The sequence below is a fragment of the Gopherus evgoodei genome, unplaced genomic scaffold (assembly GCF_007399415.2).
Source record: "Gopherus evgoodei ecotype Sinaloan lineage unplaced genomic scaffold, rGopEvg1_v1.p scaffold_88_arrow_ctg1, whole genome shotgun sequence".
Taxonomy (NCBI): domain Eukaryota; kingdom Metazoa; phylum Chordata; order Testudines; family Testudinidae; genus Gopherus; species Gopherus evgoodei.
The window spans coordinates 132,465-148,112 of record NW_022060109.1 but is presented as its reverse complement, the minus strand read 5'-3'; the positions used below and the strand labels follow the sequence as shown (position 1 = coordinate 148,112).

The following is a 15,648-nucleotide window of genomic DNA, read 5'->3' as shown; positions in this document are numbered from 1 at the left end:
TTTCCCCATATGTAAAATGGGTACAACAACCCTGACCTCCCCTGTAAAGAGCTTTGAAGTCTAGTGAGGAAAAGTGCTATCTAAGAGCTAGATGGTATCAATCCAGCGCTCCATTTATAACCATCCTCCCTCCCCTAAACAGTGATTAGGGTTTTGGATTGTCGTACGTGGTTTTCCTCCTCTCCCGGCTTGACGCATCATCACAGGGTGCCCTGGTTTTCAGGAAGTGCTGGGTAAGATTTGGTGGATGTGCTGGACTTTCCACAGAATCGCCCCCCCCCAAATCTGCTAGTCACTTGAAAGTTTTGGCTAGAATTCGCAGGATGTGTTGTCAGGATTGGGCTCGGAACCGGGGTCTGCCACCGACGCTGTGCGTGGCTTCAGTTCCTCACTGAAAAGTCTTTTGTCTGTTTCGACTGTTAGTTCTTCCGGGGCAGGGACTGTCTTTCACTGCAGCTGTGAAGTGCCCAGCCCAATGGGGGGCATCCCCCTCACCCCCTGCTGACCTCGACCAGGAGGCCCACCCAGCTACTCCTGATACAGGCTATGTGATCGGAGTCCTGGCCGTCAGCATCTCCCAGGAGACTCTGCGAGGTGCGGTGGGGGTGGGGGGGCAGGCGATCTTGTTCTGCATTTGGAGTCTGAGGCCAGGGACAAGAATGCCTCACCAGTCCAACCGGTGACGGGACGAACAGGTGCTGAGAGAGACGCTCTCCCGACACCACCACCCACCAGCTGCCTGTTCGGAGCTAGCACGCCGTGAAAAGCCTCGAGACCCGTCTGCGGCAGGAGCAGGGATGCACTCCTGAATAAAACCCCTCCTGGCCTTCAAAACCCTGACTCTATGTTCTTGGCCTCACTCCCGCTCTACCAGGCATTCCGCTGCAGACGCGTGTTCTCTTAACTCGCCCCTTTTCTCGGGTAACAATGCCACAACAGACTGGCTGCCATTTTCAGGGATGGGAAGGAATCTTCCCCCAGGTTAGATTGACAGGGACCCTTGGGGGCTTTCACCTTCCTCTTCAGCTTGCGGGGGGCAGATTGTTTGCTAGGATAATGTGGGTACATCAATTAATTCCCTGCCTTGGGCACGGGTGTCACCTCAGTCAGCTCCTATTCTCTGCCTGTGACAAGAGTTTGACCTCCCAAGGGTTGTAACGCTTTAGTCTAATCCAGGGCATCAGCTCAGTACAGGGTTGACAGTGGGATTCGGGGACTGGTGATGGCTAATGAGCTGACGGGCCGTTCCGGCCTTAATTCCTCTTCACGCAAGAGGTTAGCCGGGCTATCGATCATTTTCACTGCCCTTCTCTGAACCCCTTTTAACTCTGCCACCTCCTTTTTAAGGTCATCTCCAGATAAGGCACCACCGTCGATATCCAGAAAGGCATTACAATATATTCTGTGTTACGTAGGATGGGGCCCTCATCCTAGCTGGGCCACTAAACACTGCCCAAAACAAACAAAGTGATGATTGCTACAGTATTTATCATTTTATTTTTTATAGGGACTACAAAATCCAGATCCAATTCCCTTTTCCTCCTGTTTTAACACACACACACACCCGTTGTCAACACCGTCTAGACACACTCACTTGCAGTCCGATACCAGGGACAGGAATGCCTCAGTTGCACGGGTGAACAGATTGGAGAGACGCTCCCTCACCACCCCACTCAAATGGGTTTATGATTAAGGCTCTGGATTGAGACTCCGGTATGGGTTAGATTCCCAGCTCTGACTCTGGGAAAGCCACTTAACCGTCCGTGCCTCGGTTTCCCCCACCCCATAGCTAGCTTTGTTCTGAATACAGAGCCCCAAACGCGACACGTTTCACGCCAGCTGCTTTTCTGACTCGCTGGTCTTTCAGGGGGATTCACCGTTGGGAACGGTAAAGCATGATCTGCGAGATGGAAGTTTTGGAAGTCATGCAGAAGATGCCAACCATTGAAACAATGCTCCTATGTTCTGGAAAACAACCGGTGAATCGGAGCAGCACCAACAAACGCAGGAAGTCGTGCACTAACTCTGAACAGGGCATCAGACAACCTTGATGTCAGAGTTCAAACACTGAAGATCAGGGAAGCGGGACTCGAGCAAGAACAATGATTTCCCTGGACGAGTTATTACAGAGGCCGATATTACCCCAGGGACCTCTGAGATAGCTGCATTAGAGATGGGATCTTCCCACGTGAAAGCCATTTGCTATCAAGATGCTGACACCCGCTTCCAATCAGCCAACCACCTCTTTCAAACACACCTCTCTGCGCTTTCTCCAATGGAGCTCTCTGTACGCATCCCCCCCAAAAAACGAACGTAACCTCCTCCACACTCCTCCTCAAACTCAATATCGTCTCCCTGTTTCCTTGTACTCCCCTGTTTGACTGGATCCATCTGTTGTCTCAACACCCAGACTGTGAACCAGGGGTGGGCAAACTACAGCCCGTGGGCCGGATTTGGCCTGCCAGCCGTTTTAGGCCAGCCCTCGAGCTCCAGCCGGGGAGCAGGGTCGGGAGCCGCTCCACAAGGCTCCTAGAAGCCGTGGCATGGTCCCGCCTCCAGCTCCTACGTAGGAGCACCCAGGGGCCTCTGCTCTGCACGCTGCCCCCGCAGCTCCCATTGGCCAGAAACTGTGGCCAATGGAAGCTGCAGGGGCGGCGCCTGCAGATGGGGCAGCAGGAGTGGGGACATGGCTTCCAAGAGCTGCTTGAGATACACGCTGCCCGGAGCCTGCACCCCTGAGCCTGAACCTCCTGCCCCAGCCCTGATTCTCCTCCTGTCCTCCAAACCCCTCAGTCCCAGCCCCAACCCAGAGCCCGCACTCCAACCCTCTGCCCCAGCCCTGATCCCCCTCCTGCCCTCTGAATCCCTCGATCCCAGCCCAGAGCACCCTCCCGCACCCCAACCCGAATTTTGTGAGCAGCCTTGGCCCACCATACAAAAAGTTTGCCCACCCCTGCTGTAAACAATTTGGGGCAGGGCCCCTCTGTTCTGAGAGAGCTGCAGAGGACATATCCCTTGATTTTAGGAAGGCTTTTTGACACAGCCCCACATGGCAGCAGCCAAAGCAAACTAGGGAAGCGTGGTCTAAAGGAAGGTGCACAGCTGATTGAACGACCGCACTCAAAGAGCAGTTACAAATGGCTCGCTGCCAAACTTGGCAGGGGTGGGGGGCGCATTTAGCACTGAGTCCGTTACCATCCAATATTGTCACGAATGTCTTGGATAACCGCGTGGAGAGGATGCTTATAAAATTTGCTGACGACGCTAAGTTGTGGGGAGTTTTGCTTTACAAATTTTGATCTAACCAGAGAAACTGATCAACCTCCCTCACTCACCCCCCACCACCACACATTTGCCCCCCAATCCAGAGATGGGGATTAAATCCTCTAGGAGCAACAGTTCTATATTTGTCTCAAGCAGGCAGGCTGGTCCCCTTTAAACGCAGTTGTGCCTGAGGCTATATACGTAGTCAGTCTCATTCCCGAGTTAGCCAACTGACTGGCAAACGGTGTCTCATTTATCATTCATTCAACGTGAAGCAAATCAGCTCCCCTCTCATACCAAAGTGGCACATTTTATCTCCACTTTCCACTCGGAGCCCACACACACCCCCTGCTTTTCAACGCACCCGCTGAGGTCTAAAATAAACAGCGTGTCTCAGCCTTTCCCATGCAGCTACCCTATGTTGCAACAGGAGAGAATTTTGGGATAATCCATGAAAGTTTCAGGCACTTCCCATCTCATCTAGCCATGGAGAACGGGAACATTGTCCTGCTTAGTCTCAACATCCTTCTCCCGGTGACGGTTTGAGAGCCCATTAAATAAACTAAGCAACGGTCTCACGCCACTGGCTATTAACCAGACAAGTTTCAAACCTGCAAGATCAGGGTCACTCGGAGAGACCAAGACTGCGTCCAATTCTTGCATCCACCTTTTTAAAATAAAGGTTGAACGCTGGACAGCAAAGAACCACACAAATTATTCCAAACCTGGAAAATAAGTGAGACTTAAGACAAGAGAAGATCAAACAGGTGACCTGATCACGGTGCGTAATACCTGATATTTTCTCCAGGCTAAAGGGCTTTGTAAAGGCAGAACAAGAACCAACGGCCAGAAACGAAGGCCAAACAGATTCAAGTTAAAAAAAGGGCACAAACTCTTAACAGTGAGGGCGATTAACATCGGAACAAAGTCCCAGGGGGTAGATTCTTCGCCTCCTGAGGTCTTCGTATCGAGAACGGATGGCTGTCTTTCGGGAAGAGATGCTTTAGTGCACCGCAAATTATTGGCCGCAGTACGGGAGTCCCCAGATAGCCTGACTTCCTGTATTTTATCTCTAGTGGTCCCGTCTAGCCACAAAGATCTGTTGTGCAGCTCACAATCTGTGAGGCGACATCAGGGGAAATTATGGACCAAAGGACGGGAGGGCAAACTAGAACTTGGTGCTTCACGCCCGGTAGCCTCCACTCGCCAGCCGTCTAGCCGCGGTCAGCATTTGATCAATCCCTTCTGGTCTTAATCTTTCTCCAATCTGTCCTCCTGTGCAACAGAGGCCCGAGAATTTCAGCCAGCGATTCCTACATCGATCCCAACACATTTGTGGTTGGACTAAAAACATCTCTTTTAGAAAGCTCTTCCGTCTCGTAAGAACGGCCATACTGGGGTCAGACCAATGGTCCATCTAGCCCATTATCCTGTCTTCTGGCAGGGAACAGTGCCAGATGCTTCAGAGGGAATGAACAGAATGGGGGCATTTTCGAGTGATCCATCTGGAAGTTGGACGTTTAGGGAGCGTGGGGCTGCATCCCTGACCTTCTTGGCTCCCAGTCATCCTCCATGAACTGATCTAGTTCTTTTTTGAACCAAGTTATACTTCAATTTAAAAATTCCAAGAGATGGACAAAATCCACCACAGAAACAGAAACGCAACGCTGGAAGGGACCTCAGCAAGTCCAGTGTTTCTCAACCTTTGCAGTCTTCCTAAAGTGGGTCAGCGAGATCTCAGGGACCAGCCCATGTACGCCAGCCCCCCTGTGACGCTGCTCCAATGGGTAATGACCCCGATGGGCTAAAAACCTGCGCCCTGTTTCCAGTTGGGATGTGGCTAACTTCAGGTTCCAGCTATCAGATCTTGTGCCACTTTAGTCTGTTGGACTGAAGAGCCTTCTGCGCTCAGAGATCTTACAGTCACCATACAGAAAGAGGGATTGTCCTAGTTTAACAGAGCTGAAGGCCAGGCAGAGGCGTTAGGCTGTATGACCTAATGCAGGCCACGGAAACCCACCTGCATACTCCTAACCTTGAGCCCAATTTTAGCTTAATCGAAGCATATCAGTCCTCGGGAGACTAAACTCAGTGAGAGAACAGGAGAGGCCAAAATGCCACCAGTGCCCATGGCCCCGATACGGCAGGAAAATGATTAGAATCATAGACTCATAGAATATCAGGGTTGGAAGGGACCTCAGGAGGTATCTAGTCCAACCCCCTGCTCAAAGCAGGACCAATCCCCAGACAGATTTTTGCCCCAGATCCCTAAATGGCCCCCTCAGGGATTGAACTCACAACCCTGGGTTTAGCAGGCCAATGCTCAGACCATACCCAGTTGACCCCAGAAGGCAAACCCCACCCCCCTCACAAAAAGTCCCTGCCAATCTGACCTGAGGGAAAGTTCCTTCCTGACCCTAAACGTGAGACCCTGAGCAAAGGAGCAAAATACACCAGCCAAGCCACTAGAAAGGACTTTCTTTACCACCTCTAAGCACTGGCCCACCCCATCCATTGTCCTGTCTCCAGTTGTGGCCAATCTCTGATGCTGCAGAGGAAGGCCAAAAGACCCAGCCCTGAATATGTCTAGCCAGTTGTGCTTCGGGAGAACAATTCCTTCCTGACCCCGGAGGCAACATGCTGAAAACCTGAAGCATGAGACTTGATTACAGCGTCATGAGCACGTTGACGCACCACGGGCAAACCTGCACCTAGCAGGGACAATGACACGGTGGTAGCTTTGCGAACCTAAATGGCAAGAGGCCCTAAAAGTGATCCAGTTAGTATTTGGTGCAGTGGAGAAGGGGGAAGTGGACCAAGGGATCACAAATGGAATATGAGTCAGCAGCAGTTCAAATAAAAGATCATCATTCCGGGGTGGGGGGGTGTCTTAACGGAGTGTCGCACGTAAGACACAGGAGATAGCTGTCCCGCTCTGGAGGGGCCACAGCTGCAGTGCTGTGTCCAATACTATATGCCCACGCTTTAAGAAAGATGTGGAGAGAGTCCAGAGGAGAGCACCATAAACCATCAAGGGTTTAGAAACCTTGATCTTTGCTGAGGTTAAAATAACCGGGCATGTTTAAGCCTTGAGAAAAGAAGACTGGAGAGGCGGGTGGGTGAATACCTGATAAGAGTCTTCAAATATGTTCTACAGAGGACAGGGACCAGTCAGGGCCGGATTTTGATGGAATAAGTGACCGCTGAAAGGCTGCTATTATTTAAACCGAAAGGGGACTTGGGCAGTGAAGTACAGGAGGAGGAAATAACCTTGGAAATCTTAACAATTCTCATTCGCAAGACTCCAGAGATCCTTCACCTTAAACGGGAACGAAAGTCGGCCAGGAATCAGAGACCCCCTACGCGTGAAAGGGAGGGATGGCAGAAGCAGCAAGTCAGCTGGAAAAAAAGGCTTCCTTCCCCTTTTCTAAGCAGAGAATTAGCCCATGAAGACTTTTTAACACCTTTGATCTGCAGACCCGCTGATGCCAGACACCGGTCGGCGTTCGACTGTTTTCCCATGGGGCAAGACAGGTCTAAAATTAGCCCTGTGGCAAAGCGGAGACAATACCACACACCCCTTTGGCCCAGATCAGATTACTACAGTCCTGCAACATCCCATTGCTCTCGCTTTTTCCGCACGTCTGGTACTATTCACAGATCTCCAACTCGCGTCTTTGCTTCGCTGTTTCCCGAGGATGGCACCGATCCTCAAATTCCTACAACCAAGGACCCGCTCAAAGCGTTGCCAGATGTCACTAAGAAAAAGTTATTTCCTTCCTGAGACCATGTGTCGGTGCTTAACATAACCCCAGTTTCAGAGAGGCGAGTTTGCCCCTTAAAAGCACCTTGGTTAATAAAAATCGAGAGCACGTGCAGATTCTTGTGGCAACTCATGGCTGATGAGGAAGTACTAGAAGATGAGATAAAGCTGGCAAGTCTGCTCTGAAAAAAACCCCAACACAACTGATTCTTAACTTCCAGGGACAATATATGACCAAAGATTAAAAACAGACGGGTCGACCGTGCTTTGAAATTTGTGGAGGGTTTGATGCGAAATCTACCTTTTTTACACCATAAGGAAGTATAAGAAAGCTAAAGACATTCGCAGAAAGCACCTAAAAGTTACTCTTTTTGCACAATCCACACCTAGAAGCAAATAACGGACTGCGTATCACAGTGGTTTTCCAACCTTTTTTCATTTGCCGACCCCTAAAAACTGTCAAATGGAGGTGCAGAACCCTTTGGATATCTTAGACAGTCTGCAGACTCCCAGGGATGATATTACAGCAGCACTAACTAAGATCAGGGCTTCGGTGTGCTAGGAGCTGTACATACATGCAATGCAGAAAGAAACAGTCCTGCCCCGAAGACCACCTCATCTAAATTGGCAAGGCAAACAAAGGATGGGAGAAAAGGATGCGCATCCCCAAACAGACAAATGAGGCACAGAGACGGAATGACTTGCCCAGAGAGAAAGCTAGGTAGGTGACGTGAGAGAAGGTACAGGTTTCTGCAACACGTCAATCCTTGCGTTCTTCCAATATAGGAAAGAAACACATCCCAAGAGCTAAAATTACTGACATCTTGTTCTAATTTAATGAAAAATTTAGATCCAAATATCTGGGGCTGCAAAAGACACGACAAACATTTGTTAAAGCTAAAGCAAATTTCAACTTCAACTCGATTTAAAGCTTCGACACAACAGCAAAATGCTAAGCTAGGAGAATCTGTTAACAGAACAGATTAGGATCAACCATGAAATTAACCAGCCTGGCTTTGCCGCCCTCAATGAAAGACAAGCCCCTCTCCAAGTTACTCGATTATGAAATATGACCTGCAGCATTAGCCAGACTAGGAACAATCTGTCTTTTCCTCGCAACTGTTCAGACATAAAATGGACTGAGATTTGCAATCGAAGTGACATGGGGTTTGGGCCAAAATAATGGGTGATTTCAGGCGCTTCAATTCTTGATGCCCCCCCCCCCCGATTTTCATATGATGGACACTCATTCTTCTAAAAAGAATGTTGAAAAAAGCTGGACAGGGTACAGAGGAGTTACAAAAATGATCAGAGGACTGGAAAATATGCCTTATACTGAGAAATGTGAAGACCTCAGGCTGTTTAACTTACCAAAAAGATCAAGAGACGACATGATTACATTGTACAAGTGCCTTCACAGGGAGAAAATACCGGGTACTAACACTTATCTAGTGGACTAATCTTATTCTAGTCCTATCCGGTATTAAAAGCTGTGAAGTGGTCAAGAACTATGGGTAGAAGAGCTATAAAAATAAAATATGTAAAACAGATTGTAAATTCATTGTGACGTTTGTACAGCAGTTAACACAAGCTAGGTCTGTCACTAGGAGCCCAAAATCAAGATGTTTTTCAAAAGATTTTGCTTCAAGCTGCTAACCTCAGGAAAGGAAATATTGATGGGTAGAGTCAATTGCACCCGATATTGTCCCAGCGTTACGCTTTCTAAGGCATTCATTGCTTCACAATCTGAATACGGGAAAGAGCAACTGTCCTAACAGGTTTCATAATTCAATTCCCTATGACCTGTTCGAAATGAGCTGCAGCTGGAGACAACCTTTCATCACTAACCCTGTTGAACTTCCTGGTAGTCAGTTTTTGGGCAAATTTACTGTTAAGATGGGTCAGAAAGGAGTCAACACATGTCCAAGCCGAGGAGTCTGGGGCTACGAACCGAGGTTGGGCTTGTAGCTAAAACACTGGACTGGCGGATAGAGCACCGGAGACCTGGGTTCTGTTCCTGGATGTGGGGCTGATGGGTTGGGTGAGCTTGGGCAAGGAGCTTACCCTATCCGGGCCTCAGTTTCCCCATCTTTATAATAGGGATGATGCTGACACCTCCTCTGTATAGCGCTTTGACCGACGAAAAGCCTGATGTATTAAAACATGAATACCAGTCTGAGACTCAGCTCCCCCTGTGCGCAGCAGGGAAAATAATCACCCCTCTAGCTACACACAGCGCCTAGCATCTTGGGGCCCCAGTCTTGGTTTAATAACCTTAAGTCACATTATGCCACGTCAGCAATTTCAGTGGAACAAGATCAGACAGGGAGAACCATTATGGCTTTGGGAAGAGACCGGACAGGTTATTACAGCCGAGAGCATGAAGGGAACACACGACGGCACTGGGACTCTGGACCAGCTGTCACCATGACGGTCACATGGTAAGAGACTGGCACAGGAGGAAATGGGGAAAACTTTAGCCGGTGGAACCTGCTGCCACGATATTGCTGATGCCAAGAGTTACCAGGATTGGACATTTATACAGAAAACATGAGAATCCATAATCGCAACAGCAAGGAAAAGGACCTGGGGGTTACAGTGGACGAGAAGCTGGATATGAGTCAGCAGTGTGCCCTTGTTGCCAAGAAGGCTAATGGCATTCTGGGCTGTATAAGTAGGGGCATTGCCAGCAGATCGAGGGATGTGATCATTCCCCTCTATTCGACATTGGTGAGGCCTCATCTGGAGACTGGGTCCAGCTGGATGTGGACAAATTGGAGAGAGTCCAGCGGAGGGCAACAAAAATGACGAGGGGGCTGGAGCACATGACTTACGAGGAGCGGCTGAGGGAACTGGGATTGTTTAGTCTGCAGAAGAATAATGAGGGGGGATTTGATAGCTGCTTTCAACTACCTGAAGGGGGTTCCAAAGAGGATGGAGCTCGGCTGTTCTCAGTGGTGGCAAGTGACAGAACAAGGAGCGTTGGTCTCAAGTTGCAGTGGGGCAGGTCTAGGTTGGATATTAGGAAACACTATTTCACTAGGAGGGTGGTGAAGCACTGGAAAGGGTTCCCTAGGGAGGTGGTGGAATCTCCTTCATTAGAAGTTTTTAAGGTGAGGCTTGACAAAGCCCTGGCTGGGATGATTTAGCTGGGGATTGGTCCTGCTTTGAGCAGGGGGTTGGACTAGATCCCTCCTGAGGTCCCTTCCAACCCTGATATTCTATGGTTCTAAGGATGCAGGGTCTGTAAGACCACCTCTCCTGGCAGTTATCTGGAGGCTGCAGGGTTTCTTGCACCTGCCTCTAAAAGCAGCTGATACGAGCCCATGTCAGAGACTGGAGATCAGGCTAGAGATCAGCTGTGCCAGGCATACACATAGTAAGAGAAAATGCGTGCTCTGCACAGACAGGACAAAGGAAGAAACAGCCCCATTTCACAGATGCCCAGAGTTTAAAGCAATATTCTCAAGGTCCTGCAGAAAGTGCGTGGCACAGGCAGGAACCGAAACCAGCTCCCCGAGTCCCAGCTTTTACCACAAGACCATCTTCACCAGCTGAACTATAAAGGACTTCAGTGAGGAGACCAGATTTTCAGACGATACGAGAGGGTCACCTGCCGCAGCTCTGCCACAGAGGTGCCGCAAGTGCACAATTGTAGGGTTCGGTCTGCCTGGCTAATTGGGCAATCTGACTCAACAACCCTAAGTACTCTGTAACGAAACTCGTATCATCGGCGTATTTAAACACGCCACCAAGAGGAGCTTGCAGGAAACAAGACTGTCCGATAACACTACCCGGATCCATAGCCTGTTCGAAGGCAGCATGAATGGGGAACAGTTGAAGCCAGTCAAACTTAAATAATTCCTGTGGTCCGCTAAGGCATGGGACGCCAAAAGGATGTAAGAATTCAGTGCTGAAAAGTACATCGAAATCAATCCTCATGCTTTGCCCTACAATCAGTGTATGTTTGCAGAGAGGCTCTGAACCTGGGTTCTGCTGTGAGAGAAAGGAATCGGGGTTAGAGACCCTGCTGCGCGACCACAGGCAAGTCACCAAATCCAAGCCTCGGTTTCTCCATCTGGGAGATGGGAATCACAATCCTTCCTGTCTTGTCGGTTTCAGTTGTGAGCAGGGACGCCTCTTTCTATGTTTGGTCAGCCCATAGCCTAAGGGGATCCGACTGTCCATAGTTGAGATGCCAGGTCCTCTGTGGGAACAGCTGATTTCGGTACAAATCTAATACCTCAAACGAGAAAGGTGCCTACCTAACAATGGGCTCTGCCGCTGAGAAACAAGGCCGATTCTCAAAGGGATTTAGTCTCCCAACATCCACTGGCCCCTTGGAGGATCTGGACTTAAGTTAGTGACGTTAACCCATCAGGCACCAGCATCCGATGCAGACACAGGAATACCCACCTAGGTTCCAGTTGCAAAATTTTGATTGTTTACACAGGGTCATACATTTACACCACCCTCCTCCGCAAGATGAGATGGCGCTGAGAGAGCACGCTCCTCGGAGTTCCCCGGCAAAGAACGGCATCTGAGCATTGCCTTTGGTTCAGGAGCCCACGGAGAGATTTTACAGCCTTCAATATTCTCAGCCTTCAAACACTAAAATCACGCAGCTTGCCAAACCCTTATCCCACCTTGTTCTGGGGCGGAAATCGACACCCTCACAGGTGTATTGCAGCCACATCATGCAAATTACGCAGGAGGTCAGACAAGATCGTCCTGAGGCTACAAGCCATTGGAAGCTAGGAAGTGTCCTTTGACTGCTCACCGCAACCCGGTCCAAAAGCTACACTTGCCAGGTAGCAAGGGCTAGCAGGAAGTGGACTCATCCAGCCCTGACCACCCTGATGTGTGGTTTGGGCAAGTCCCCTCACTTCTCACAGGCAGGTTTCCTCCTATGCTAGGTCTATTTAGAAAGGGACTGTGCTTGCTATGACAGAGTGCTGGACAACGGGGCCCAACACTGATTTCAAGGCTCTCTAAGGTGGGTACGACCCACATTTTATAGAGGAGGGGGAAATCACAGTATTTATCTCCTCACCAGGCGAGAGAACTCAAACCCTCAGTTTCCAGTCCACTCGCAAAAAATACAAACCGGGGCGCAACCTGACATCATCAAGGGACCTCGCGTCAGAAATTAAGATGAAGCAACTGATTAGGCATTAGAAATTGGGGAGGGCGGGAGATTCTGCTATTCAAGTGACTTCGGGTCCCCGCACAAGACACATCCACCTGCCTGCGGGACTCTGGCTGCAAGGAACTACTAGCGGAAATGACCATCTGGTTGCTTCAGACAGCGTCCCAGGCCTCCCCCTTTTCCTTTTGCTACAACCCGACTGCCCGGTGGTCGATTGTGAACCCTGACGGGTTGCTGGAAGGGGGCTCTGACCCCCGTGATATCTGGGTTTCGGAGGCGGGGTTGGGCATCTGAGAAGGAGCAAAGGGGAGCTGTCTTGGGGCAAGTGGAGAGGGAAAAGGGGAGCCTGATGGAAGAGCCACAGTGCAAACGCAAGACTTCTAGGGGTGCAGAGGGAAAGGAGGAAAGAAGGGGGGCCCCCTATGTGGAGCTTAGAGATAAGGGTGATGTAGGCACAGTGCACCACAGGCTAAATTGGGATTCCCCACCCCCACAGTGACACTGCATTCTCAGAACCCCACCGGCACCCTTCTCCAGGTTTTGATCACCCCACTCACAGTCAGGGCCCCCCAAAAGGATCGGGAAGCAGGGTCGCTATCCTAAGGATGCCTACCCAGCTCAGTGACCCTCTGCCCCATATTAGGGGGCATCCGATCCCCAGTGACCCTGTAACAGGCTGCGTGGGATCCCTAGGAGAGGAAATCCTCATTGCTAATGAAGGGGGGGGCTTCCATCCCCCCTCCCACAGGTCCCTACAGATTTATGCAGAGTCCCGGATCCTTCAGTCACGCCCCAGGGGACATCAAGCACCCCAGCCTCTCCCCCCATAATCCTCCTCTCCCAACATCTTTCCTCCAATCCCCCCATACCTCATGTCCTCCTGTGAGCCCCCACATACCCCCTTCCCCCCACATCTTACCCCCAGTTACAGCCCTCTAGTCCACTCTGTGCCTCAAAACCTTCCTGGTTCCTCACTTCCCCCTAAATGACTCCCAAACCATATAGCCCCAATCCCCAGTTACTGTCTCATAATCCTCCCTTGCCCACACCCAGCCCCCCTGCCTCACCCCATCGCCTCCCCTTCTGTGCCCCCCCTTTCACCTCCTCCTTTGCCTACACCAACCCCCATCCCATTATGTGTTTCCATCTGCACCCTACTATTACCTCCACAGCCCCCCGCCTGACTCCCTCTGCCTCACCCCCAATTACCACCCTCTGACCCTCCCTCAGCCCATCATCCACCTTCCCCCACCTCATCATATCCCCTCTCTGCTATTACCTCCCTTAACTCCCTAGAGCCTCCACTCCCCCCTCCATACCCACCTGTATGACCTCCCTACTCCCCCTGCTCCCCACCCCTAGCCCCTTCTGCCACCCTACCACGCCCCCTCATGGGACCTGCCCATTCCCTGCCCCCTTCTCCCATCATGCCTCTCCCCTCTACACCCCCCACCACCACCCTGGGACCTCCCTGCTCCTCTCCCCCTCCCTCACACCCTCTTCCCCCCCCGTGGGACCTCCCCACTCCTCCTCTCCCCCCTCCCCACATGGGACCTCCCATGTCCCCCCCACCATACTCCTGGCCCCAAACCCCTCCCCCACTCTACCCCACCATGAGACCTCCCTGTTCCTCTCCCCCTCCCACCCTCATACCTTCTCCCCCAGCTGCTTCCCCTAGCACCCAGTGGGACCTCCACTGCCCCCACGTTCATACCCCTGGCCCCAAACCCCTCCCCCACTCTCCCCCACCCTCTCCTCTAGCCCCCAGTGGGACCTCCCGTGCCCTCCTTCATACTCCTGGGCCCAAACCCCTCCCCCACTTTACCACACCCCCCTCATGGGGCCTCCTTGTTCCTCCTCGCCCCCCACCCTCACACCCTCTTCCCCCCCATGGGACCTCCCCACACCTCCTCTCCCCCCTCCCCACATGCCCTAATGGGACCTCCCATGCCCTCCCTTCATACTCCTGGCCCCAAATCCCTCCCTCACTCTCCCCCGACTACGGGACCTCCCTGTTCCTCCTCCCCCCCACCTTCACCCCGAGTGGGACCTCCTGTGTCCCCCCCATTTCAGACCCCTGGCCCCAACCCCTCCCCCACACTCTCCCCTAGCCCCCAGGGAGACCTCCCATGCCCCCCTTCTTACTCCTAGCCCCAACCCCTCCCCCACACTCTCCCCTAGCCCCCAGGGGGACCTCCTGTGCTCCCCTTCCTGGGCCCAATCCCCTCCCCCAGTCTACTGCACCCCCCTCATGGGGCCTCCTTGTTCCTCCTCGCCCCCCACCTTCACTCTCCCCCCCCCGGCGGGACCTCCCGCCCCCCCCGCCATACCCCGGCCCCAAACCCCTCCCCCACTCTTCCTCACCCCCCACCATGGGACCTCAATGCTCACCTCCCCCTTCTCCTCCCCTTCCCCCCCACGACGGCCCCTCCCCCACTCCATACCCCCCCAGCTCCCCTCCCCACATGGGACGTCCCGTGGCCCCCCCCTTCACACCCCTGGCCCCTCCCTCCCTCCCTCCCTCTCCCCCACCCCGGGACCTCAACGCTCCCCTCCCCCACCCGGCCCCAGGGCCCTCACCTTGTAGAAGGCGCCGTTGGAGCCGCGCAGCTCCACGGGCAGCCCCTCCATGGGCCCGGCCGCCGCCCCCCCGGGGAGGGGCCCAGGCCCCGCCGCGGGCCGGAGCCGCCCGGCCTGGGGGGAGCCCCGCAGCGGGGGGGGGATGGGAGGCGCCCCGGGCCGCTCCGGCTCCGCCACCGTGAGGCCGGGACCGACCCGACCCGCCGCCGCCGCCGCCGCCTCACACCGCAGCGAGCGCGAGCGGCCGCCCCCCCCCCGCGGACTCACACACACACGCGCGCGCGCAGGCGCGCCGGGCCAACCAATCCGCGGGCTCCCGCCCGGGCCCGCCGGCCAATGGGAGGACGGGGTCCCCGCGGGAGGCGGCCAATGGGAAGCGGAGGAGGGGAGGGGAGGGCCAATGGCGGACGGCGTTGCGTTGCTGGGCGCGCGCGCGTCCCGGCGGCCAATCGGGAGGCGTCGGTGGGAGCGCGAGCAGAGGCGGGGGGGGGGGGAGCGGGATCGCTACGCCAGCGCCGGTCCTGCCAATCCCAGGGCGATGCCCCGCCCCGTTTCAGCCACGCCCCTATTGAGCCTTGCCCCGCCCCTTCACCAATCAGTAGGCCGCAGTCTACTCCCCTCGACCAATCAGGAGGCGCCTCTACCTCCTCACCAACGTCTGGGGCGCGAGCCCGCTCCCCCTCGCCCCCCCGCCGCTTGCCTCTGCCCGTCCGAGATCGAGGGCGAGAAACGCCCGACGGCTAGGCCACGCCCACGACTGCCAATCACAGGCCGAGGCCCGCCCCTGTGTTCTCCCCCAGTCTTCTGATTGGCTGCGCCGGAATGTCACCCAAACATGACAGTTGGGAGACAATCCCCTCCCCCCCGGGCACCCTCAGGTCACGGGTTCGAC

The 15,648-nt window shown here is 53.4% G+C and overlaps 1 protein-coding gene across 1 annotated transcript in view; it reads right to left on the bottom strand.

Moving 5' to 3' along the window:
- FXR2 (FMR1 autosomal homolog 2) overlaps nucleotides 1-14,859 on the bottom strand; it is a 29,377-nt gene extending 14,518 nt beyond the window's left edge. Inside the window, exon 1 of the mRNA XM_030548184.1 lies at nucleotides 14,757-14,859. Within this exon, the coding sequence (XP_030404044.1) occupies nucleotides 14,757-14,807 (51 nt within the window). The 5' untranslated portion in view covers nucleotides 14,808-14,859. The remainder of the gene's footprint in view (nucleotides 1-14,756) is intronic.
- Between the last annotated feature and the right edge of the window lie 789 nt (nucleotides 14,860-15,648).